At 40.8% G+C, this 27,445-nt stretch overlaps 1 protein-coding gene across 1 annotated transcript; it reads right to left on the bottom strand.

Annotated features, from left to right (window-relative positions):
- MMD (monocyte to macrophage differentiation associated) lies at positions 1–27,156 on the bottom strand. The gene is made up of 7 exons (XM_032872016.1): positions 26,883–27,156; positions 19,587–19,668; positions 15,366–15,526; positions 11,553–11,627; positions 9,512–9,613; positions 7,569–7,638; positions 1–1,910 (listed from the first exon to the last, which is right to left on the bottom strand). The coding sequence occupies exons 1-7, from the start codon at positions 26,906–26,908 to the stop codon at positions 1,710–1,712; spliced, it is 717 nt and encodes a 238-aa protein (XP_032727907.1). The 5' UTR covers positions 26,909–27,156; the 3' UTR covers positions 1–1,709.
- Between the last annotated feature and the right edge of the window lie 289 nt (positions 27,157–27,445).

Here is a 27,445-nt window from a genome sequence, read left to right as displayed (position 1 = left end):
ACAAATCCAAGTAACAATTTTATTCTAGTCTACAGCACAATTTTTTACATACATTTTGGTGGTTTCGACAGTGTTACTTTTGAGCAGACTTTAAATGAATCCACAAAAGTTAATATATTAAAAACAGAATATACACAAAATAACAGGCATCAGGATGTTCAGAATCATGCAGATATAGGGGTGGTCTGGTTGGTGTTATCACTGGGCACCTTGCCTATTTAAGAATTTACCAGCAAATACCACTTCTTCTGTTCTTTATTCCCATGTAATTCACCCAAATCAGAGAGTTCTAAATATGCACACCCAAGATAAACCCTCTTTTCAAGCCACATCAGTACAAAATTTCAGTGAATAAGCCTAAATGTGTCGTCAAGCCAATTCTTTCACTGATCAAACCCAAATCTAGCAAACAGTATCAGCATGGATCGGAAGGCAAGGTTATTTCATTTATTAAAACACCAACAGGAGAGTAATAAACAATGCAGCTCATGTTAATCTTAATATAAGACACTGAAGGCAAACCAAAAATAATATATTAAATACCACTCCACTGAGCCAGGATAAAACCCATGCACTACAGATGCATGAGTTTCTATCTGTCAAACAATGCTTTAAATATTCTTCTATGGAAAAGAAAAAAACTATTAGGAGATACAGGGGTAAGATAGGAATGTGAATTTGTGCATCTAATTCCAAAATTGAAAACAAGCATCAAACGGATAATATTAAGCTAAGTGACAATGACTTAACCCGACGGGCACCAAACAGGCAATACCACTACTCAGTGTAATTCACAACACTCTTCAGGAGTCTTCAGTGGATGACCACTCCAGTAATACCATCAGAATACAGATGTGAATACTCATCCACTGCTGAAAGAGATCCTGAAGAAAACATGGCAAAGGCATAGAGAAAAAGTTGAATCTTTTGAAAAAGTTAATGATATCAAAATACTTTTCCATCACTGGTAAACCAAACTAGGTCAAGTATATGGCCCAAAGCAGCATGGAATTCAGAGTCAGAGGTTGGCAGAAAAGTTTGGAAAACCGCAATTTTTAAAAATTGGCAATTTCTCTATGCTTAATAAAACTATCAGAAGAGGTATAATGTTTGTTTGTTTGTGGAATGTTGACAGCTTGCTGCAAAAATTCACGTGAATGAGGAACCGCAGAGATGCGCTTCAATGAAATAGTCTTTAAAAATTTACAAAAAATGAAAATTTCTATTTAAAAAATAACCATGTTATGCCAAGATGAAACATGGTAAAAGTAGTGTAAGTTCTGTCCATGATTCTTCACACAGCTAATGGGAAAGTGATAGAAACAATTTTCTTTTATAAAGGAAGCTTTGTCGTTGCACTGACTTCTATAGCCTGACCTAGTAATTTAGAAAAATCATGTAGTAAAATCTGTAAAATTAAAATACAAAATTCTGTTTTGTAAACATCGGTTGGCCAAGTCTATCCAGAGTCCTTCATGATAGTGGAATGGAATGAATAATTAATTCACTACCTTATTTATCTGCTGTGAGGGGGAAAATTCCAGAACACAGCTTTTATAGTTTCACAGTAATTATATTCAAAAGATATAAAGAAAGTCAGTGCTGTTGTCTTCTTTTTTTTTTTTCCTCTGTGCAACTTTCAGCTCTTACCCCACTCCCCAAGTGCCATAATTAAAATAATACTGGTTTCGAGACCTAGTACAGACTGGTCATAAATGTCGCATGAAGTCTGTTGGACTTCGATAAAGGTATTTCCAAATGGCATAGTAATGCACTGCAGCTGCCGTGGCCACAAACAGGTGCCAGATGGCATGGGCAAATGGAATGATGCCATCACTCTTGAAGAACACAACTCCCAGGCAATAAATTAAGCCCCCACAGGCAAGTTCATGAAGTCCATCAGTGTTACTCTGTCAACAGAGGAAAAAAAGAAAGAGGTTTTGATGTTACTCTTGAGGTGACAAACTAAAGAGATCATTGCAATTCCCCTGAAGTCTGCTGATCTTCTAGACAATGAGCCTCACAGACAGCATCCTGATCGGTAAACATGAACTAAAAAGTCCCTCATCAATCAACCTGAATTACCCTTAGGGGTTGGCCGTCTTGAGCAGGGTGAGCAGTTGGGCTACAGGCCCCACAGCAGAAGCAGCAGACTCTGCTCATCTACCTACGCCATGCTGAAGCTGCCTGAAGTCACATCCAGACACGGGAGTTCAGTTTACGAAAGCGCAATCTTCGGTTTTCGTCTTCTCCTTTAAGAGCTTTCTTCCCTTCTGAGGCGCACCCACACCACCGCATTTCTAATTCTAATTGACATCTCCAACAGGGTTTTCTGACCAGGTTTTCACTTCCCTTATCCTCCTCAGACTCTGTTCTACACTGATTGCTTTTCTGAGACTTCCCCTGCTTGTGTGAGCTTAGAGCTCCCTTATGGCTGACACGGGCAAATCACAGCTACAAGTGTCCTCGGAGATCAGACAGCACGCAAGGATAACCTACTTCCTGACCTTCTAGATGTTGCCAGGCCTTTTTGTCTGTGAGCCTAGGCGTTTCTTAGCTCAGGAGGAAGTTCACAGTCACATGTGCTTTAACACAAAAAAGAGAATTTTTAGGCTGCTTTTGGTTTTCCAAGACCCACGCCCATCTTCAAAATTAAACTGGGATGTATGAATGAGGGGAAAGGAACAGAGAGACAGGGCTTAGGAGGCTGATGAACAATTCAGTCCCCTGGATTCCTGAGGACTAGGAATAGAAAGGTCTCAGGTTCTGCAGCGTGGTGAAAAGCTAAGCCAGACTGTAGCAAGTCCTGGAAGGGGATGGGTGTGTGGGTGTCCCAGAGGCCTGGGCACCAACAACTGCAAGCTCGTGAGCCCTGGAGCCTTAGACTTTGGCCAGGTCCAGCAGGGAGCATGGGAAAGCCCTTATGCAGCCACCAACTCGAATGGGCCCCCATGCACCTAGACAGCAGCAGCAGTGAACAACCACGAGCTAAGAACCAGGCGTGAGGATGTAGAGCCACAGGTAGGGAACTTTCTTCAAAGTTCACGTAAGCCCCCACTGTTTTTGTAAGATCAAAAGATGGGGAAGGAGCCAACCCAAATCAACTGTTAAGAGGTTTCTCCTTAACTTTTATACGATGTAAAGTTAGCCAGATTGATTTTGATCAAAAACAAAAAACCCACAAATATGACACATTTATTATTTCTTAAAGGTTACAAAGCAACTGATATCTATTAATTAAAATTTTTCTAGGTCTTCATCAGATTCTCAAAGGGGCATATAATTCCCAAACAGTAAAAAGTCACTCATCTAACATAACAAAACCTCCTTATTTTAGAGATGAAGACAGTGGAACCAGAGGAATAAAGTAACCAGAACAAAGTCACAGAGCTGGTCACTGCCCAAAAGATAACACTTTTTTTTTTCTTCCCACTAAAATAATAAGCAAGAGACCAACGCACGTATAGAGGTTGGTTCTGACGTACATTCTGTTAACAGTTCCTTAAGACACCATATTTAACTTGTCAACTTTCACAGAACCAGAACATAATTAATCCTAGAACAAAACCTGTTTTCTTCATTACCTGTGTCATTACACGATTACTCTACCCCAATAACTGTCCGAAGTGTACTCATATATTTACTCATTTAATTTTCACAACCCTAAATTAGGTTCTGTTAGTATCCCAACTTTACAGATGAGAAAACTTAAGCAGAGAAGATTACATAATTTGCTCAAGGCCACATAGTGTTTAGTGTCAGAATCAGGATTTGAACTAAGGTGGTCTCGTTCCTGAACTTATATTCTCTTTTTGGGGGGTGAGGTGGAGGAAATGGGTCATTTTTAAAATTGATGATTAATTTACAGAGTGTAATGCATAAATATTAAGTGAATATCATGAATCTTGATAGATGCATACACCTATTTAACCCATACCCAGATCAAGAGAGACAATTACCCCAATACCCCCTCCCAATTCTGTGCAGTCTCTTCCACCAAGGCAACCATTGTTCTTATTGCTACAATTACCACAGACTAAGTCTGTTTTAGAATGTCACATAAATGGAATCATACTGTACACCTATTTTTGTGTCTGGCTTCTTTTTTTGCTCAATATAGTATTTCTGAGATTCCTGCATGTCTTATCTATGTCAATCATTCCTTTTTATTACTTAGCATTCCCTTGATTTATTTGAAATAATTTGTTTATCAGTTCTTTCCATCTGAGGCTTATAGAGGTCTTTTTGTAGATAGAGGTTTTCATTTCTGTTGGGTAGTACCTGTTGAGTCATAAATTTATGTTTAACTTTATAATGGCTAAACAGTTTTCCAAAATAGTTATACCATATTACACTACCCCCAACAATGAGTTGGGGTTCCTGTTATTTCACATCTTTGCCAGAATTCGGTGCTGTCTTTTTAATTTTAATAATTCTACAGGGTGTATTCTGGTAGCACATTGAAGTTTTAATTTTCATTTCCTGATGACTAATGACATTGAGGACTCTTTCAAGGACCTACTAGATATGTGTGTACCTTGCTTTGTGAAGTGTCTGTTCAAGTGTTTTACCCATTTTTATAGGACTGGCTCTTTATTATTCATTTGGAGTATCTTATATATTCCACATACATGTCCTTTGTCAGATACATATAGAACAAATATTTTCTCCCAGTTTCTAGCGTGTCTATGCATTTTCAAGTTCATTGATCTTTTTTTTCTACAGAATCCAGTTATTGTTAACCTCTCCAAAAAGTTTTTTTCTTAATACATATTGTTTTCAAATCTAGATTTCCACTCAGTTCTTTTTTTGTAGTTCCATTTCTTTTCTGAGAGTCTTCATTTGTTCAACCATTATGTTTTAAAGGCCTCACATGCTAATTTCAACATCTCTGTCATCTTTGGGTCTGTTTCTATTGACTTGTTTTTCCTTAGGTGTGTGGTGTCACATTTTCTTGCTTATCTAGTAATATTTGTTTGGATAAATGGATGCCAAGGTGTTAGAGTATAGATTTTGTTGTCTTCCTTTCAGTAATGTTGAGTTCTGTTCTGGTAGGCAGTTTATGTACAGAGGACCAATTTTATCCTTTCCAGGTCTGTTTCTGGGCTTTGTTATGGCAGTTCCAGGACAGTCCTCACTCTAGAGCTAGACTAGTTCTTGTAAGGTGTGGAGGTTGACTTGCTAGGTTCAGCTGAACACCTGAGTTGTTCAGCATGGTCTTTCCACTATGTCTGGCTGGCCTCTGATCTCTTCCAGCACCAGACACCTCCAGACTCTCCATTATCTCATAGCTGTCCAAGAGCCACTCTCGGCCAGGGCATGCAGAGTCTTGCCCTGCACAGATTCAGTGTAATATTTGGGCAAGGATTTAGAGAAACCCCTTTGTAGATTTCTGGAGACACTTCTTTGTGAAGTTCCCCTTTCTCCAGAATCCTATCCCCAAACTGAAGCAGGCTCAGTAGCTAAAATACTGATTTGTTTCCTCCACCCTGACTGCTGCTCTCTGGCTTACTTTCTTTTGTCACAGTTTGGAAAGTGTCCCCAGGGAGAAAATGGGACAAATTTGAAGCTCATCTTTTGGTTTCTATTTCCTCAAGGAACAGTCTTGTGTCTGTGGTCCAGTGCCAAAAGACAGTTGTTTCAAATACTTTGCCAGTTTTTCATCATTCTTTAGGGAGAAGAGTCTCTGATAGCCCAATATTCTGACCAGAATCAAAGCTCTGAGTGTCCAGTCATACTGCTTGTTAGTTCAGATGGCTTATGAGGTTCTTTTTGATCTGGTCTCTGTCTAGCTCTCCAGCTTTATTACAAGACTTATGCTGTTTGCATAATTACCCACCTCATGCATAGAGGCACACTCAAACAGGTACACACATTTGTGTTCCAAACAATGAACTATTTTTCAGTTCTTCAAAGGTGCTAGTGCTTTCCCCCTCTCCAGGGCTTCCTTCATGCCATATTCTTTCTTATCCTACTTGCATCATCCTTATTATCCCTAGGCTCTTTCTTGTCTTTATGAATCAGTGTGAACATCATTTCCTTTGGTGCTTGGGTCATGTGTTCCCATAGCAGCCTACGCTTTTCCCAAAGACATTATAAAACTTTATGGTAGTTTCTTATTTAAAATGAATTGTAGGTTCCTGCTTGGTAAAAGTTCTATGGGGGGGGGGGATGTGAGGATTACCATTTATTATCATAAATGTTAGTCACCGACTATGTACAACTTGTGAAAATGCCAAGATTTAGGCTAGTAAAAATGCTGGATAAACCTGCTCTTATGATACTCCAAGGGAATTTATTTGATGTTCTACTCTAATGATTAGTAACCTGCACACACAAACCTTGCTTATGTTGCTTTGGGTGTCCTGAATTGCCCTCTAATTATATGGCCTTTAAGGCAAATTTTGTTTCCATCACTCACCTCCTTCCTTTCACTATTCCCTGTTGCCTTTACCAACTAAACTATATTTATTTTTGGTGCTAGGTAATTATTAAAGCTATCATAAAGCTCTTACCTTAAAGAAATATATTTTGACACATTCTCATAAGACCTATCCTCTGAAGAAAACAAGCAAACCTTTAACTTCTAAACCTTTTAGATGTTATTTTTGTGACCAGGGTAGGGACTATATACATTCTTAGCTCACAGGCACAGGGATGAAATTATAGGTACAATTCTTCTGACCTTTGTAGACTGAGAAAAGAATTCAAACTAGACACATTATGAATTCCTTAATTAACACAGTGGCTAATGCCAAAAAAATGCAGAGCCTAAGACACTGAAGCTAATGGCCCTACATAAGCTAATGGCACAAAGTAACCAGTTGGATGGGATCAAAAGTCAATAATGATATGCTTTTCTTTCAGACTGACTGATAGATACACATAGATTTCTCAACAGCAATTCAATCTGAAAGGGAGTTCAAAACATACATACTGACTGCCTACTGTAGGTAATGTTACATCTCCACCCAGGAAGTCCTCAAAAGAAATTTTCAAGCAAAGTTTAAAAAAAAAAAAAAAAAAAAGGCACTTCCCTGAGAAAAAGAAATAAGATATATATGACTTAAAAGCAAGTGAAAGGAAAGAGTGAAGATTTTTGGGAAATACTAAATAAAACGTTGACACAACTGACCTCTTGTGGTCCTTCTAATTCTTAAGATTAAAGAAGTCAATAATTCATAGTTCATTGTTTTTCATTATAAGACATCAAAAAATTTACCCTCCTTCATGGATTTATGGTTAAGAAACTAAACAATTCAGGCAAAAATGCCTATCAGCCGGTGACCTCATGCCTCTTTGGGAGAAGGGTGGGGTGAACAGAATGGCTATCCAAAAGCAACACATACTATCAAACACACTTTAGTATAGAACTTCTCCAAATTACAACCAGGAGCTAGTATAGATTGCAGGCACTTTGTTATTTATATACTTTTTCTTCAGAGTTAATGGCTATGTCATTACTTCAGAAAGAAAAACTACATATCATATCTATGCACAAATGAAGAGTTCCCACAATTTAAAAGGAAATAAGATAAAATGGTTAAAATTATGAAACCATTTCTTACCATTGATGTCACCACCAAAGCTGGAGAAAACCCCATTGTGAGATAGAAAAAGAGCTCAACCACCTTATACCTGCAGGATAGAAAGGCAGTTAATTGCATCTATCCCTACAGTATTTAGACTATTTCCATACCAGCTTCCCCCCCCCTTTTTTTTTAAAAGAAATGCAAACTCTCCAACTATTCCAATGAATATATTTTCCCAGTAGGAGACCATTAGGCCTCTAATTAAAATACTGTAGTTGAGTCACAATTAACTAGCATTTCTTACAGAACTGAAATGGCATCAAATGCCACATGTGACTTGGAAAATGTTTGCTACCGAAAGTGTTACTATTACATCCAATCCCCATGCATTATTTCCCCTTCCCAATCCCGGAGTGTTTGTCCTCATCACCACTCCAATCCACAGCTACAAGAAACTGAAATTATGAAGACGGACAGGGATGCTGCGTGGGGCCAGGTTTATCAGTGGCAAAGGGATGGTAGCCCTAAGGAATGAAGGGCATGTAGTTTTGTCTCTTTATTTTGCATCTGCACAAACTCTGACTTGTAAGGCTCATCGTGTTAGGCTACAGAATGTCTGAAAATGCTAAGAAAATTCAAAGATACTAAAATATACTAAAATTCAGCTTACATTTCTGCCTAATCATAGGTTCTAAGTTCCTTGGAGGCAGGGGCCAAGTTTTATTTATGTTCAGATCTACAAGGCCTAGCATAGTACCTGGCATGAGTTAGGCACTCCCTAATATCTGTCCAACCCAAATGGCCAAGGGCCAATCACATCTCATTCTCTGTGTTTTATACTCCAGAATTCACTCTGAAGTAATCTTATCAGGGAACTGGGAAGAATGAGTTTGTAGGATTGGTGTAAAAGAAGCCCTGTAAAAGGAGAAAAGATAACTGTTTTACTTTACTTTCTATTCTACCCAAGGGTACAAGTTAGGGGTTTGAGCCCAAGAAGCAAACTGTTCCCTCGGATTTATATATATACTATATAACACCACTCAGAATAGCTAATTGTGGTCAAAATTTCAAAGTCAGAAGTTACTGAAAATTGCCATTTTCCTCTGAAAAGAGGAAACAATTTAATACTTTGTGATAAACACAAATTATGTTCAATTCATAGAGCCATTCTGCCAATGACAATAGATAAACTAATAAACTGTACTCAAGGACAATGATTTCATGCTTGTGAGTTTCTCAAATTCAGGCATGTGAAATAATGAAAAGAGCCATGGAGTAAGAACTAGGACACTTGGGTCCTAATTCTAGATGAATCGCTAATTTGATGCACATCCTAAATGGTCTCATTTTTTTTTAAGCATGGAGCTAGAATAGATGACTTTGAAGGTCTCCTCTAGAGCCGTGATGCTAAATTTCAATAAGCTTTCCTTTTTATATTGCTTAATACTTATGACTATGAACTATAAATAATGGGTTAAAAAATGTGCCCCACGGTTAGGATATTAAGAGTTTGCACGCTCTTCCAAATATCCCCTTTCTCAGAGAATCCTAGTTTGGGACGTCTTCTGGTTTGCTACTTAGGTGAATGTTGTTCTAGAACTATCATTGTCTTCAGTCTTCACTGAAAGCTTGAAAAGTAGTTTTTTTTCTCATGTGGTAAGTATGCATCACAGAGGATAAGGCTAGTTTGCTGATAAGGCCCGTCGCCTGAGGATGTCAATACCCAACTGACTAAAATGGCAGTCCGTCTGTCCCTCAAATGCATCCTATCACACATGTGCCATTCAGCTCTTCCCACAGCAATCTGTCTACCAGGAATGAACGCCAAATGGTTTCAAAGACTTGTTAAAAGCAATATATATTCTATTTATGTATTTCTACTATTCTGAAGTGCAAGTATAAAACAAATTGTGTTATAATGTTGATAAAATTTAGGTAGTTGATTTTAAAACTATCAAATGTAAATTATTTTTCCTTACTTTTCATGGTAGAGAAATACATAAATGGTTCCTCCAGCTGCCATGAGCCAGATAAACCAACGCATATGAGATGCCAGGGGTCCAAGTTCACGGAGATTTAACCTAAAAAATGTAAACATGACAACAAAGAACAGAAGTGATAAATGAAGGGAATTCACAGGGCCTTTGTCTTCCTCTAGGCTTGAAAACTGGGAAAGCAAATGCTAACCTAAAACCAGGATAATGAGGCATTCAACATGCCATGGAGGTATTTAGGCAATTTGGGTAAAATTAATAATTCAAAGATAAAATTGTCAGTTGACCTTTAAGACTTAGAATTAGTTCCAACATCGTTTAAAAATAGAACCAGCTAAAAGGAGATATGCAGAAGTGAGTCCCACCACACCTGTGATGCCCGACTTTCCTTATTAGGCAGCTGCTGTCAAATCAGCTTAATGCTAATAGTATATTTGGGAGCAGAGTGCTTACAAAGCTTAATGAAAAAACCCTGAACAGAATCCTCAACCAGGATCACATATCCACAGCAGATACCTAATACACAGACCAAGTATCTCCATTACCAGTATCTCTGCCAAGGGAGAACATGAGAAGAATTAGCTCAACATATGTTATGAAAGACATTTTGTCAGAATTTAACCGTGGGCTCTTATAAAGCTTGAATTTTAAGATGCTGCGAATTCATCTGTACTCATTTCATACTAAGAATAGCTATGAGAGGGGTGCCCAGGTGGCTCAATGGGTTAAGCTTCTGCCTTCGGCCCAGGTCATGATCTCAGGGTCCGGGGATGGAGGCTCTCTGCTCAGCAGGGAGCCTGCTTCCCCCTCTCTCTCTGCCTGCCTCTCTGCCTACTTCTGATCTCTCTCTCTCTCTCTCTCTCTGTGTCAAATAAATAAATAAAATCTTAAAAAAAAAAAAAGCTATCAGAAAACACCCAAATGTTATTGATTGACTATGACTATAAAATTATTATTTTTAAAAAGAAAAGTTACCACCTACCTATTGAAAACTACATGTGAATAGGTTGTTTACTGTAATATTTGATTCCTGAGCTTTTAAAATTTTATTTCCTTATTTTAAGTCAGGGAATACTTTCCAAAAGCCTGTTAAGTGTTCTTTCTCCAATAGAATGCACTGCTGTAATTTAGTGGCAAGTATTTAGGGAGAGAACACACTTTACTCCAAAAGATAATTAGTTTTATTTTTAATGATGGATGCTGTGTAAGTCAGAATGTAGAGGCCTGCTGTTTCTAGTGACTACTGCAGTTGATGGCACAAAATGAATTTCTGAGTGTTTATAACCGACCATGTCTTAATAGAGGGACTCTAACGTTCCTTTAATCGGAGGTTTCCAGGCAACAAAAGATTCTACCTGATCTCTACCAAAAGGGCAAAAAGAGCAAAAATTGAACAGAATACTAGGTATTTTATTTTTTAGAATTTCAGTTTTATTTTTTTTAAGTAATCTCTACAGCCAACATAGGGCTCAAATTCATGATCCCGAGATCAAGAGTTGCAGGCTCCACCCACTGAGCCAGAATACTAGGTGTTTTAAATAGCTAACTAATTAGTTTTCTTACTCATACAGCTACAGAAATGAGAAGCACACTCCATATATAGTAGCTACTGTGCTGTGAAGCGAACTGTAGATCAAAGTGAGCTTGTTTTCCTCATACGTATTTATAGCATTTCCACTTGAATGATTAGATGTCCAAGTATTGTGAGCAGCAGCAGTATACAGAAAGAACATGGAAGCCAAAGGTGACATATTTCAAAAGTGAGTGTGCTACCTACACACAAGTTCCTGGCACTTTTGTCTTAAACAATCCAATACCAGATATATATTCTGAACAGCAGTGACATTCTTCCCTTAAACTCTGCAATCTGACCCAAGTTAAAAAACAAAAAACATGTATTCACGTGTGTTGGAGGGACAGGGGTAAGGTATATGCATGGGGCAGGGACAGGAGGAAGGGAAGGAAAGAAGGACAGAAATTCTATCCCAAAAACACTACCTTCAAAAATAGAAAGATAGTATCTTACCATGGAGCGTAAGAAGCAGCAATGAAGAAATAAATAACCATTCTATCACACATGTGAAAACAATGCTCCACTGTCCTATTGGGGGGAAAAACAAGTTAGGCAAAGTTTTTAGAAAACTTTCAGACTGGCAGCATAGTTTATCACTCTACCATGTTGTATTTCCATTCCTATTCTAGTTTCTTGGGGAAGTTATAACTTGGCTTTCAAAGTCGCATAGCTATTTTTTTAAATTTAAATTCAATTAGCCAACATAGAGTAGTACATCATTAATTTTTGATACCATGTTCAGTTGATTCATTAGTTGCATGTAACACCCAGTGCTCATCATGTCACATGCCCCCTTAATGCCCATCACCCAGTTACCCTATCTTCCCACCCACCTCTGTTTCCATAACCCTCAAGTGTGTTTCCTGGAGTTAAGATTCTCTAGTGGTTTGTCTCCATCTCTCATTTCTTCCCATTCAGTTTTCCTTCACTTCCCCTATGTTGCCTACTCTATTCCTTATATTCTACACGTGAGTTAAACCATATGATAATTATCTTTCTCTGACTGAGTTATTTTACTTAGCATAATACCCTCCAGTTCCATCCATGTCAATGTAAATGGTAGGTATTCATCCTTTCTGATGGCTGAGTAATATTCCATTGTATATATGAACCACATCTTCATACATCTTCACACAGCTATTTTTTTTTTTAATTTAACAGAGAGAGAGAGAGAGAGATTATAAGTAGGCGGAGAGGCAGGCAGAGAGAGGGAGGGGGAAGCAGACTCCCCGCTGAGCAGAGAGCCCAATGTGGGGCTCGATCCCAGGACCCCGGAGATCATGACCTGAGCGGAAGGCAGAGGCTTAACCCACTGAGCCGCCCAGGTGCCCCCACACAGCTATTTTTAATAATACAAAGCCACAATGAGAAATTTTACATTACTTTTAAGCTTACACGTATGATATTTACCATGTAAATAAACAAAATCTGTCTATGCTGATGTTTTCCATTTCTCTTAGATTCAATGTAACAGAAAAATGAAATTCCTTGAGGGCAGACCACCCCTCAACCCCTATCACACAGTTCAGGACATGAATTAGTTCTTCATCTTAGAATGTCTTCAAAGAAGCTCTCACTTTAAATAGCTTAGTGGATACAATAAGTTATAATAAAGGACATTCAGAAACTAATGTAGGAACAGGAATAACCAAAACCAAAAAAAAAAAAAAAGAAAAAAAGGCTCATTTGCTGCAAGCACATAACCACCTGGATTTCTAAGTGAGTTCCTCCTTCCAAAACTGAAAATTTAGGAAGTGTACAAAGACCTGGTTCACGGAGGTGAACAGATTAGACAGTGGGTTAGACAGAATCTGCCCTTTACTGAGGTGATTTAGTGGTATGAATGCACTGCATCATTTTGAATCCATTTTCAGTGTCCAAGGGGTCATAGCTGTGGTTTGGTTTAGGGTTAGTGTTAGATTTTCCCTCAACATATACAGTGTCACCCAAAGCAAGCCGAGGACATTTTAGTCACGGTTATTGTTAGTCATATAATAGTGAAGTGAAAATAATTTAGGTCACAGGTCTAAAAAAGCAAACACTAGATTAATGCTTCTCAAACTTGACTGCATATCACAATCACCTGGGAAGCTTATAAAATAGAGTCATAAACTAGTCCAGAAGATTATAATTTTTAAAATGGCTAAAACATGGGGTAGGGAATAGAGGGAAGAGAATCTTTTATATTTTTTAAAACTCTTTGGATGATTGTGACTCCTAGCCAGGTCTGGGGCCTTTCTAATTCAGCTTTCTAGACTGCTATGCACTCATTAGAGCAGGTAAAGTCAGACCTATAATTTTATTCAAGATCCACCCCGGCTTCTCTGACCCTCACTTCCCTCCCAGGGAAAATAGAAATGACAACATTTCTATCATAGAGTATGTGTGAGCATTAAAGGAGATCACGTAGCCACGTGTTCATGAGCACAACACCTAGCACACAGTAGGTACTCAATAAATGCTCATTCCCTTGCTTCTAAATAAGGCTATATTTGGAAATATAAAAAAAAGTAATGCAGAGCAAAAATCCACATGTAGCTTGATTCTAGCAGTACTATTTCAAAGTTCAAGAGAGCCCGGTTTCTATTACACCTTCTCTAACCCCCGGGAGGGAGGCCCTGAATACCGAAGTGTGCATCTACAACTCTTTATTGATTCAGAAATCTAGACCTCAAAGCCCAGTCAGCTGAGGCAACCACAAGCGTTGGATTGTGCCAGGAAGATAATGAAGTACTCTGGCCTCTGGTCTCTGTGACAGTGTATTCTGGGGAGGCAGGTACTTTTGAGGCTCTCTTGTGAATACATGCCAGCAAGCCCTCATGATCCAATGCTGTGGTTTTACTTTAGGTAAGGAACTTATAGGCACAGGTAGTAGGCTGGGAACTATAAGCAGTATTGAGAAGGGTATGGGTGAAAAACCCCAGACTGGGAGTCAGAGGTCCAGGAATGATCAGACTCTGCTAGTCTCACTGACTGGGCAAGACAAGCCATTTCTGAGCCTCAGTTTCTCCAGGTGAAAATTAAGGGATCTGGATTAGATGACCCCTAAGAATCCTTCCTGCTCTTAAACTATGATTCTACTTGTAAGGAGACAAATAGTCTTCTCATGAATCCTAAACCCTGTTCTTAAATAATACATGTCTTTTTAATATTAGATTGTTTGAATTATTTGAGATTGGGGGGAGGCATTTTGTAAAACCAAAAGATATATTCTATTATTTTAAAACACTCTTAAGTTTGCTGTGAATCCTCCTTTTACAAAAAGAAATTCTGCACTTTTGGGTTGTACCGAATGTATTCTATCAGCAACTAAATGGTGTGCTTCTCCTTTTGTATTCCCCCCAAATTAATCCCTCACTCAAAGGCGGAATGCTTTTATGTCCTTATTGGGAGGCTAGCAAGCCTGCTTTGAGTTGGAAAGTACCTGACAGCTAATATGTGAATTCTGTTTGAATCGATACACAGGACTTAATTCTGAAAGCTAAACTTTGCAAAACAGTACACCTAAACTGTAGCAAACCTTACATGACAAAGTCCTGGTCATTTGTAATTTTCAAATCATTCTGGCATGCGTTATCTCATTCACCTATCTATGAACACTGGGCATGTTTTTTTTTTTAATTTATTATTATTTTAGATTTTTATTTATTTATCTATTTATTTGACAGGGAAGGAGAGAGAGATCACAAGCTAGGCAGAGAGGTAGAGAGAGAGGGGGAAGCAGGCTCCCCGATGAGAGCCCAATGCGGGCCTCAATCCCAGGACCCTGAGATCATGACCTGAGCTGAAGGCAGAGGCTTACCCCACTGAGCCACCCAGGTACCCCTGTTATTTCCATTTTAGTGATGAAGAAACTAAGGCTCCATGGGGTCAGGTGATTTACACAAGCCTGAGTGGCAGGGCTGGGCTGACTCCGAGTTCAGTGTGCTCTGTTACTACCCCACAGCTGCTGCACTCTATTAGGTCCTACGTTTGACAACATTAGAAGCCAGGTCTCGGGATTTTACGATGTAAGTCCTGGGGAAGCAGTGTGGTTTTGCTGGTAGCTTTTGAGAAAGGCCTGCTTTCTTAGATACGTAAGGGGGTTCTCAAAGTCTGTCCAATCCATTGGAAATGTCTTGACTATAATGGCATAGCATTATAGTCTACAGGGCAAGAAAATGTCTGTCTACTCTGTAGCTTCAACCCGACTGAAACATGCCAGTAGGGGAGGCTACCCTGAGTCTGCTCTTCTGACCAGGCGAACTAACAAGCCATCCACAGTACCTTAAGTGGCTCTTCTTCCACGACACAATGTGAAATACTGTGGAAACGATGAAGAGGGCACAGAGGCCCATCCCGTATATCCACGCAGTGATCTTTTCCCAGCAGTCATCTGACAGTCGATGCAGGAGGGCACTGCCCACAATGGCCGGAACAATGAGGAACTAAGGGAAAGGCAAACAAGAGTAAATACCCTGGGTTTGGCGAAATTGCCCCCTTTGTTAAAAATACATAGGTTTCCCAGGGACGATTTTAGAAAGATCATTTTAAACACTTGCCTCTCGGGGATGGAGTGGTCGGTGGCTACAATGGTGACAGCAAGTACCATTCGGGGCCCAGGAACCATACCCACCACTGGGTATCCAAGTACACAATACAGGATACATTACTCCATGGTGGCAAAGCAGATATTTTTTATCCTAATTTCATTACATAAGAATGTATTTCACCCTGTTCTCTCATGTGATTTAAAGTAGGTACTTAAAATATTCAAATGCCAAGCATGTACCCAAATTTTGTAGGGAGATCCTATTTTTAAATGTTCTTTCCTATTTCCCCCCTGAACTACTGAAATCTCAGTATTTCAGCAAAGGGTTAAGTGAATGAATAGAATCAAGAAGTATTATAATGTATACCACATACACAAAAATTAACTGTCTAGTCATGTCCTGATTTTTAGTTTGGATCTGTACATTCCACCAATTTGGGAACTAGTAGCAAGTGACAATTATTTATTTATTTTATTTATTTATTTATTTTTAAAGATTTTATGTATTTATTTGAGAGAGAGGCAGTGAGAGAGAGCATGAGAGAGGAGAAGGTCAGAGGGAGAAGCGGACTCCCCATGGAGCTGGGAGCCCGATGCGGGACTCGATCCCGGGACTCCGGGATCGTGACCTGAGCCGAAGGCAGTCGTCCAACCAACTGAGCCACCCAGGCGTCCCGACAATTATTTATTTTTAATAGCACCTTTCAAGTAAGCAAGGGTAATCCATTCTCACCTATTCAAGTAATTTTCAGAGACCATAATCTTAAGAGAATTTTGCTTCTCTACCATAGTTACTTCCCAGGCACACAAATTTCAGTGTCTGTCATATGAGTATGAGTATCACTAGTAAACTTTTTTTTGAAGACTTCATCTTCTTAGAGAAGTTTTTAGTCACAGTAAAATTGAAGAGTGGTAAACATTTTATAATAATAAATATCCTCAAGAAAAATAAACTACTTTATTAGATATTAGAATAAGCATACCTTGCCAAGAAAGAAAGCTTTAGCAATCTTATCTTTTTCCCCCCAATACCTACTTTTGCCCTCTTGCAACAAAGTATCTCTAAGTAAGATCAGCATTGAATTTTCAAATGGTGACGTTTTCACTGACCCAGACGATATGAGAAAATTAATGACAACAAAGTAAGTTTTTCATAAGACAGAACTAAATTAATTTGAGACTATGTCCTTTCTACTTTCTCATGTTAAAGTATCCTCTTTAATGAAATGATGATGATGGAAGTTATTTTGTTTTGTTTTGTCTGTTTTAGAAATCTTACCGCTCTCTGAAAGTAAAAAATCAGGATACAGTTTAGTAAGTTTAATAAGATGACATTTTCTGTTCTAAAAAATTAACATGGAGTTTCTGTCAGTTTTTCTTGTTTTATACAAGTATTCCTTAACTTATGACATACCCGGAAGAGATAAGGGATCATTCAAGTCTGTCTCCAGCAAATAATATTCCTAAAGGTGACCTGTGCATCTTAATAACCAAACTATTACATTTAAGTATTCAACATAATGCTAAGTAACAAACATTTCATTGATTACTTTCATTTGTCAGTGGTACAGAAACTTTCATGGCACTGGACCCATAACTTTCATGAGTGTTTTGTAGTTGGTAAATAGAAAAAATAACGGATGTATATTGGAGCAATGAGTGAAAGAAGAGGCCACATAAATTATTACTCAAATTTTTATATTCCTTATATCTTTTTTTTTAAGATTTTATTTACTTATTTGACACAGAGAGATCACAAGTAGGCAAAGAGGCAGGCAGAGAGAGAGAGAGAGGGAAACAGGCTCCCCACTGAGCAGAGAGTCTGATGTGGGGCTCGATCCCAGGACCCCGAGACCATGACCTGAGCCGAAGGCAGAGGTTTAACCCACTGAGCCACCCAGGCACCCCTATATTCCTTATATCTTAATCCTCCCCTAGACTTAAATACACACATACAGACATAAAACTTTTTCTTATGGGCCTGTGGACAATTATTTTTGGAAGTAATTTTACTTTTAAGTGTTAAATTCGTCCAGTATCTGGTCAGAATAAAAGATGGATAGTCTGATAGGTATCAAAGACAATCAAATTAGGCCACTATTTCTTTCTTTTCTTTCTCTCTTTTTCTTTCTTTCTTCCCTTCTTTCTTTTTTAAAAGATTTTATTTATTTATTTATTTGACAGAGAGAGAGAGATGGCAAGAGAGGGAACACAAGCAGGGGGAGTGGAAGAAGGAGAAGCAGGCTTTCCATGGAGCAAGAAGCCTGATGCGGGGCTCAATCCCAGGACTCTGGGATCATGACCTGAGCTGTAGGCAGATGCTTAAGGACTGAGCCACCCAGGCACCCCTAGGCCATGCATTCTTTAGTCCATGTTGGTACTCTAAACATTTTGACCCTCTGGTCAAAGCTCACTCCACATAAGTGTGTCACTAAGGCAAAGAAAGGTCAGCTCAAGTCTATAAAGAATTTCACCAAATCCTTCCTGTCCCCAAGAATCTGTCATGGGTCCAGGGAGACTGTCCACTAGAGAGGTTACTCCAGAACTTCATTATGGAAGCTCATTTATGGAATCCAGGGCAGGCATGTCAGGTACTAATTTTTCCCTTTAGCAAGATTCCAGCATATTAATTATTTAAATAAAAGTCTTTTTAGCACCTAAGGGAAAAGGACATGCAGTGATAAATTAGGTTGATGTTTCAGTATTAATAATTATTATCTGAACTACACCATTACAATACATAACACAGATGCTTCATAAAGTTTGATTTATGCTAAGGAATGACCAAATGGCATTGTTCTATTAGATTATAAAGGAATCTATTAGAACCCAGTTTATTAGGGGTTTATTTGGCATCATTATTCTTTATAGAAAACACTGTAACTATTCTTTGGGGAAGAAGATTAAAGATATGAAAAAGCACAATCGGATTCAAGCAAATTTTATTTTAATGACATATGTACTAATACGGTCTAAAATAATTACATTAGCCTGTTCTAAACACTCTTCATGAAAGAATTAAGTTGGCCTCCTCTTTTTCTGATCTTCAGCTTTATAGCAGCTACCTCCCTTCCCTCTAAAGTCTCACTAAATGTTGGGGCGCCTGGGTGGCTCAGTGGGTTAAAGCCTCTGCCTTTGGATCAGGTCGTGATCCCAGGGTCCTGGGATTGAGCCTCACCTTGGGCTCTCTATTCAGCAGGGAGCCTGCTTCCTCCTCTCTCTCTCTGCCTACCTCTCTGCCTGCTTGTGATCTCTGTCTGTCAAATAAATAAATAAAATCTTTAAAAAAAAATCTGAAAATACATATTCATGAACATAACATGCAAATAGAAGAAATGCACCAAAGCATTAATTTATTTCTGGGTGGTTTTGTTTTTCTTATATATTCTTCAGTATTCTCTAAATTTCTTACAATGAGCATGTTTTGCTTTTATAAGGAAGAAAAAAGTTCACTAAGAATTAGGGATCAAATCAGCTTTTTCTTCCACAATGTGCAGAAAAGCAGTGGATTCTATGGAGATGGGGATGGGGTGGCTACTTGTTTCAAGGAATCACTTGGTAAGAAAAAACACCTTTTCAACAACACTGTGAACTCTCCTTGGCCCGTGAACACAGCTGACTGTCTTGAAAAGGTGATTCACTTCATTCCAGAGGTAACAGTCCTCCTCATAAATAGTTGTCTTTTTGATTTTCCTATAACTAGGGCACTTAACTATTCTTCTACAGAAGATCTTGTCAGAGCGTCAGTTTAGGATGTATAGAGCTGGCAGAGCACTCGAAGGGTTTGATGTGCTCACAGAGCTTCTGGTAACATGACCCAGCACCGATGCCCTGGTAGGTGAGGTCACAGAGATAGGTACATCTAACTAATTGGGCTGAGGGTACTAGAGATAATGGCTGCTCCTCCCACCAGAGCCCTCTGGGAAGGACACAAAGGGTAGAAAATGTATACTCACTGCATGTGTGTAACAGTTAGCAGCATGTTCATAACAGGTTGGTTTGTAGCGGCCATTGGCTGGGGCCCGGTGGTTCATGAACCTGGACAAACGAAAAGATATCACATGAGACACGCTCAAAGAACGTAAAGAACAATGGGGAAGGCTGCCAATACTGTTTGGTCTATTCTAATTAAGAGGAGGCTGCTGGAAACCCCTAGTTACGGGAACAAGACCAAAGCTGCTAAACAGGTGTAAACTGAGCTAACAGCCATGATCCAAAAGCAAATGCCCTAGTTTATTGGAATAAGTATTCTTTCAGTTTATTCAAAAGAGAAAGCTCTGCCAATCAGAAGCAAACAGCAATCAATCATACCCACCTTCTTCAGCTCAAAACCCCCATGCTAAAAAAATTATAAATAAAAAAAGGCGCAACCAAATCTTAAATCTCAGGGAAAAAAGGCAAGACAATCTTTCTAAACTTTACAAATGCCAGTAACTACCATTCAGTTAAAAGGAATACAAAGCAAGGTTTCAGTTTTCTCTCTCAAAATTATAAAGCATTATATACCTGGGAGATCTTTACACCCTACATTCCACAATTAGCAGGCCCGCCCAACTAGTTTCCCTATATTGCATTACCTGTTCCAGCACCAGACAGTTTAAATAAATGATACCTGGCTCGCTCTAAGCCACCTAAACTAGAGGTTTGTTTTTACCTGCAGCATTCTTCCGGAGTTAGAACAGTTTGCTTTCAAATCCAAATATACAACTGGTACCTGATATCCTGGCTATAAAGTTCATACATACATACAAATGTGTGTATGTATCTAATATCAAAATTGGTTATACATATAGACACATACCCACATTCCACACTTCCCTTTGGGCCAACTTTGTGGAAGTAGCAATACAGTGAAAACCATGAATACCATGGGACCTGAAGATATGAACAGCATTCTTCCCCTTCAGTGTGGAGGTGAGGATCCTCTGAAGCCCAGCCTCACCCACGCCAGGTTTCATGAGGGATGCTGGTTTAGTCTGTTCTCTGAAAAAGGGGAGATGTACATTCAGGAAGATGATGAAGCAGCTGCCCAAAAGAAGCAGATGCAGAGAAACAGAGAGGTACGAAAGCTCCCAGAGCATATCGGTCTCGGAGGCCCCGCTACATTCCTGTGCTTGGAGCCTGCAAGATGGCAGCAGGCTTTGCACCAGAAATTATCCTTTTGCTTAAACTACTTTAAGATGGGGGAAAGGAGGGAGATTTTGTCATCTGCCACCAACGAGTTCTGACCAGTCACATCTTATAATTACTATGATGAAAAATAGTACCGGGCTGAACCAAATGGCAGAGCTGGTCTGAAGCACATGATCAAGCCATCCTAAACAATGCCCGGTTTAGGAACAAAAGACTAGCATTTTCTCCCTGAATTAAAAGAGGATCATGCTTAGAGCTTATAAATAACTCATGTCATGCTGAGAGCAAATAAATAAAAAGAAAATGGCAGTTTCATTCAACCTAGTATAGAGTGTTTGGGTAGAAAATCCAATGGGGAATGAATTTGGCACGGTGATGATATTTCACTTGGACAACCAATGGGTTAGTTATCTAACTAGTGTGCAGAATATATCTTATTGAATGGAATTTGCCAGATGGATTTGAAAACTGTTTAAGAGAAATAGACATTTAACAGCTTCAGAATTTATCCAAGCTATTCCCGCACATAGGTAAAATAAATCTTTTCTCCTCTGCTAATCCTTTAAGTAACTTTACTAATTTCCTAAGGGACGAGAGTATTGCTACATAGCGCTTATTAGTAAAAAGGAAAATAATTGCACTCTTGAGAAGAATGCTTTAAAAGCATCCCAAGCATTCAAGGATCTACCTCATCACCCCCAGACATAACAACAGAGCTATAAGTAGCATACCCTATTAGAAATTTTAAAGGGTAAAGAGCAAGGCTCCAAAATGGTAGAGGGTAGATTAAATTGAGAGTGTTCTGTTTAGGGTACAGTAAGTAAGGTTTGTCTACCCACCACCAGGCTGAAGACTAAAATAGCAATTTATATCTCTGGCAGCTCAATCTAAAAATAGTCAACCCATTACACAGCAACAGGGATAGACTTTCACATTTTCTCCCAAAAGCTAAGAAGCTGGATGGCCATGTTTGTGACAGCTTTGTCCCTGCCCACCTGGAATCACTCAGAGTAAAAATAAACTCATAAGTTGTAGAGAAAAATATCCCACCCATGTGACTTCAGGTAGTCTCCTACGGCCAGAGCGAGATTCCCATAATAAGGCAAGGGAAGAGCAAGTCTTCGAGGAGCCCACCACTGTCCAGGGCTCAGTCAAAAACCACCACACAAGTGTTCTGCTGAGAAATTTACAATGCAGTCAAGCCTCCAACACAGCCTTCTGAAGAAATCATTCCTAAAACCTAAATGGAAAAGCAGAAGTAAAATGCAAATTAACTCCCACACGCTGAACCTATTCTATTCTCTTCTCTTCCCCCAAAAAGAATGAAAAGGGTTCTCAAGTGTTACAGAAAACAGCACCCATTTATGGAAGCCGCTTCTACCTAAGGAGGAGTAACCCTAACAGTTGGTTATCTGATGCTAGAAGAGAGTATCCAGCAGGTTTTACAGGGTTTGAGGGAAGGTAATTTAGTCCTGGGTATCGAAAACACACTTTAATAAAGCTATTATTTAGGTTTTTTGAGGGGGGAAGGGCAGAGGGAGTGAGAAAGAATCTTAAACAGGCTCCATGCACAGCACTGAGCCAGAAGCGGACTCAGTCTTATGACCTGAGTTCATGACCTGAGCCAAAATCAAGACTCTGATGCTCAACCAACTGAGCCACCCAGACGCCCCTTATAAAACTATTATTTAGTCAGGTTTGTTCATTCGTCTCCTCGCTTTCTCTTTTGACACTCTATCTTGCTTCCCCTTACCCGGCATTTTTAAACCCCCAATCCCCCATGACAAAATTTCAAAACTCTAGAGAGAAAGAACAGAGAGCCCAAAGCACTGTGCCTTCTGAAAGTAAATCTATGACCCACCAGCAAATCTCTAAGACCCAATGTCAAATCTCAGAAGTTGTCCCTGATTTCTAGGTCTTCCCCATTCTCCAATGGGAAGATTACTACTTCCAAATATATTCCAGATCAGCCTAGCTCTCTACAGTTCCACAGACCCTACCTTATACATCAAGACACTGACATCTCTGGTCTACATGAATACAAATCTCTCAGTTGATCTCCCTGCTTGTCCCCATACAGACTTCTCTTCATTCAGCAGCCACAATAGTCTATATGAAAACCAGATCACAGCATACACCCCAACTCTGGCTTAAAACCTGCCTCTGGCTTCCCAAAGTGGCCCACAGCTGGGCCCCCACTGCTTCTGCAGCCTCAGGAAGCCACCTTCCTCTCACTCTTCACCCTCTAGCTACACCACCTCCTTTCTGCTCCTCAAACCACCAAGGTCTCATCTGGCTCAGGACGTTTGTGTTTGCTGTTTACTTTTGCATAGAACATTTTTCTCCAGAAGGTTCAACTCTCCTCACCTGTCAGGCTGAGCTCAAATGTCACCTCCTTGGAGGTTTTCCTGACTATCCTACCCAAAGTATCATTTCAGCTCTCCCCAGCCTACCAGAGCCCTTATGAGAATAAGTAAAAAGTTTTTTTCAATTTGTGTATTTTTAAAATTTCATCTTTCCCCACTGTAATGTGAATTCCATGAAGGCCTTCTTGGCCGCAATTTCACTTCCAGTCCCAAGCACAATACCCAGCTTATTGCTAGAACTTAATAAGTAAGTGTTGAATGAACAGAAAGATAGAAATTCTGCCTGTTGCTTAACTATTTTATCTTAACCCAGAGATTATCTCGCTGTCAATTAGTTTCACTCAGAATCCAAGAGGTTCTGTATGTAACAAAGAGAAATAGGCAATCTTAGCACCAAAAGAACCTTGAATCTCATGAAAAGAAAATTCTTAAAGGCTAAGACCATGGATAGTCCAAGGCTCTTTGAACACCACTTGATGGGAGCAACATAAGCCAGCCCCTATACACAGCACCTTATTATTAGCCAGTTTTTGAGGGAGCATGGTATTCAGGAAAAGTGTCCATTGCCAGAGGGGGTGACAGTGGTGGACGACATTTAACTTAATTATTAAATAAGAGAGAAGGCACATGTATAAGAATATCCCATGCCTGTAAGTCAGTGCTCTAAGAACATGTTTTTAAAAAGGCAACAGGCAGTCTGGGAAGACTTCCTAACTCTGGAGAGTAAGGTGCTTTATATCACATAATCAGTTTGAAGCTAACCAGTGGTCTCAAGGCTGGAGCTCTGAATCAAGGAGTATCCTTTTCCTTGGATTTTCGGTGGCAAGGCTGGAGAAATAAGAATGCACCGACACTGTACAGTAGAAGCTCTGTGGGTCCCAGGCCTCAGTGCTGTGCACATGATATTGTGTAAACAGGGAGACAGTCAAAGGTGAACTGGCAGCATGGTGGTAGAGAGGGACAGGAAATTGAATTGAAATGGGTCTGTCCTTTCCTAGCCATGTGACTGTGGCAAGTTCTCTTTTATTCTCTAACCCTATTTGCTTATCTATTAAATGGCTATAAAATTTTGTCTTCCAGGGTTACAGTTGAGAAAGAGATGAGTAATACATAAATACCCAGCCACTGGCTGGCTCAAGTAAACACTCAATAAATGTTAGCAATTATTCCAGTCAGTCAGGGATGCTGTGATAGGGAGAAAATGACTCTGGGAGAGGAAGGTGTGGGGGCAGACTCAGATGTGGAAAGGATAAAGCAAGAGAAAATATGCTCTGTGTCCCAGTGGCATTTTTCACATCCTAAACTTTTTGAGAAGCCATGCATGCATAAAGCCCTCCACTTAGGACAGTGGGCTAAATTTCTTCACAGCCTTCCTCTGCAGAAATGGCAGAACTCTGGAAGTTTATCAAAAGCCAAAATGACCACCACATTTCCATTATGAACAAACTAGCAAGGTGTCCATTTCTTGTAATTTAGACATAGCCACAAACTATGGCCTAATGAAATGTTTTTACTGCAATCAAATGCTCTTCAAGGGACTCTTGATAAATCTATCAGAAGTAACACATGCATTCAAAGACAGTATGTCCCCCTCTCTAGTTTCTCTATAATTTACTTGCTGATAACTTTTCTGAATGCTCAAAAGATATATAAGGAACACGCCTTGAAGAGATGATTAATAGTACTCCCAACATTCTGATGTTGTACAATACACTAAAAGGGCTTTTTTTGTTAATTTGTATTTGCAGGCTTTATGTTCAAGTTCAAAGTTACCCTGAGAAATAGCTTTCCAATTTTGTCCATAATAGAAAAACAAGAAATTATGTGATCATTCAGTCTTCAAAGAAAATCAGGGTGGGTGTAGGTGCCATCAAGAAAATAAATGTTAAATATCCATTCATACTGTGCAGTCACTGAGAAGATTACAAAGTCTGTGCCACACCAAAAGAAATGCCTCTATTTTTCATCTTTAAATGAATGAAGTAGAGCACAAAATTACATTACTACACTGATAATAAGGACTGGGTAGATGAGCATCCAGCAAAAGTAGTTCAATTAGCTGAGACAGTAGGATCTGAAATGTTTCCCATTTCCCTTAACATTGTTTTAACGTTTGTGTAAAAAGCCTTTTTTTTTTTCCTTTCTTGAGGAGAATTCAAAGGATAGGAAAGAAATACAAATTCAATCAAATAAGGAAGGGTAATTTCACAGAATATTGCCACTGTTCTCTGAAAACAGGAAGCACACTGATGTTCAAAGAAGTAAAACCAAATCAAACCACATGCATAGGGCTTTACCAATCATACTTGAATGCATGTTACTTTCTCTCTCAAGGCCCCTCTAACCTTCATTCCTGACTTCATGTTCTAAAGCCAGATATCATGATTCCTTTTTGCCTTCAGAAGCACTGATAGGATGATCCCACCAAGGGAACAGTGCCAGGCATTCAACACTCTTGAATGATGAGCAATATCCGTTAAGTTAATCCAAGTCTTCAAACTCATCACCCTTCTAATGGTACGGCCCACCCCAACTCTTCCTATGCATCTTTGGCTTCCTTACCCTTTGGGACCAGGGGAGGAATGAGAGAAGCATAATGGGGGAGTGAGCATCAAACAGATTAGGGGGTTAAAAAGGGGGAAAAAAGAAGTGCAGTTTGAAATTCTGAAATAAACGGCAGTGTCTAAAAACTCAACAATAACCTCCCTGGAAGATTTTCATGCATTCCTTTTCTTCTTTCAAATTCCCCATCACTGCACACCAAGCTTGCCTGCTACTGAAGGTCTGGGAATGGGGCCACGGCTGACAGATTCAGACAAAGGATGGAGAGTGAAACATAGGGGAGATGAACTTTCACCCACTTAAAACGAAGAATTAGAAAAAAAGCCCAGAGCTTCCTCTCAGAACCATGGGCCAGCCTCCATCCATTGCTAAATGTCAGAGACCCGAGCCAGGATTAAGGCCACAGTGCTTCCCGAGGCTGGCATTCCCACCGGCTCTCCAGTGAATGAGCTGCTGGCCAACCTTCCGGTGGCACCTCCTAGGTTCCTCCTCCTCATTTCCTAATACAGGCTCCTCAACAGCAGCTCTCACCACCCGAATACTAACTTGTCCCTTCGCAGTGCCCAACACAGCACCGCCCTTGGACGCTAAACCAGCAAGCCTGGAGAATTAGCAAGGCCCGGACCTGGCCAGGAAAGGCTAAATTTACCAGCGGAGCATGCCTCAGTTTCCCTGTTGCTAGGGCCGATCACAGACAAAGCACTAAAACGCCCAGCACCCCGTTTTACGACAAATCTAGCTGCAGGGCGCAGCAGCTGCCCGGCCCCTGTTCCGTGCGCCCCGGGAGACCCCCAAGCTGGGGATAAGGGGTGGAGGCCAAAGCCAGGGTTGGAGGAAACGGAGTCGGCGTCTGGGGCTGGGGTTCCGGTCCTCAGGGCAAGGCACTAGCCCTGCCGGGATGGGGTAGGCAGGATGAAGTCGGGTGAGCAATGGGATCCCCTGGAAGGAGGGCAGGCTCGGGGTTCGGGGTCTGGGAACCCGGGTCACGCATGAGATCGCGGTCCTCGGAGGAAGGGGATCGCCCAGAGACCACAGGGCGGGGAATCCCCTGGGAGCTGGTCCCCGGCCAAGGCGCGGGTTCCGCGGGGGGGATGGAACCAGGTGAGGAGCCGGGACCCACTCCGGACGAGGCGGGATCTGGGACCCGCTGCCGGCACGGGCAGTGGGGCAGGGGCACCATCCCTCTCTCACCGCTGGAATCGATTCTTGAACCGCATTGATCCTCCGCTCCTCCTCGGGGGCCGGGAGCTCCGTCTCGTCAGCGCCGGCGGCAGGGCGCGCGGCCCTCATCGGCTTGGGCTGCTCCGGAGGCCGCCCGTGTGCCCGGCGGACCGCTCGGCAGGGTAAGGCTGAGTGGGCCAGGCCGGGGGTCGGGACAGGGCCGGGGCCAGACCGGGCGGCTGGGGGCGGGAGGGAGGCCGCTTAAACGGCCCCGGCGCCTCCCGCCTCCCGCCTCCCGCCTCCCGCCTCCCGGCTCCTCCGCCCCCGGGCTCCCGCGCCCCGCCCCGGAGCCCGGCTCCACCCCTGCAGCTCCGCCCGCCTGCGTGCGCCCGAGCGTCACCGAGCCGGGCGGCCAATCAGCACCCCGAGCGGCGCGGCGGCAACGCTGCCATTCATCCCGCAGAGCCCCGGCGAAGGGGGCGGAGCCCCGTGTCAGGTGGGGCGGGGCTAGGAGAGAGGAGGGGGCTGGCAAGGCGGTGCACTCCTTGAAGGGGTGGAGTTGGACGATGGAACCTGAAGAGGCAGAGGCCCGA

The sequence above is a fragment of the Lontra canadensis genome, unplaced genomic scaffold (assembly GCF_010015895.1).
Source record: "Lontra canadensis isolate GAN:19392208 unplaced genomic scaffold, GSC_riverotter_1.0 scaffold43, whole genome shotgun sequence".
Classification (NCBI taxonomy): domain Eukaryota; kingdom Metazoa; phylum Chordata; class Mammalia; order Carnivora; family Mustelidae; genus Lontra; species Lontra canadensis.
The sequence above is the reverse complement of the archived record's forward strand: the minus strand, read 5'-3'. Positions and strand labels throughout refer to the sequence as shown.

Bases quoted from the DNA above. Each gene is read 5' to 3' on its own strand.
- MMD (XM_032872016.1), bottom strand. From the start codon at position 26,908: ATGCGGTTCAAGAATCGATTCCAGCG. The intron at 15,527-19,586 runs GTGAGTATACAT...CCTTTCCCTTAG, and splicing joins CTAACTGTTACACACATGCA to TTCCTCATTGTTCCGGCCAT. The intron at 11,628-15,365 runs GTACTGTGGATG...TCCCCCCAATAG, and splicing joins TGGAAGAAGAGCCACTTAAG to GACAGTGGAGCATTGTTTTC.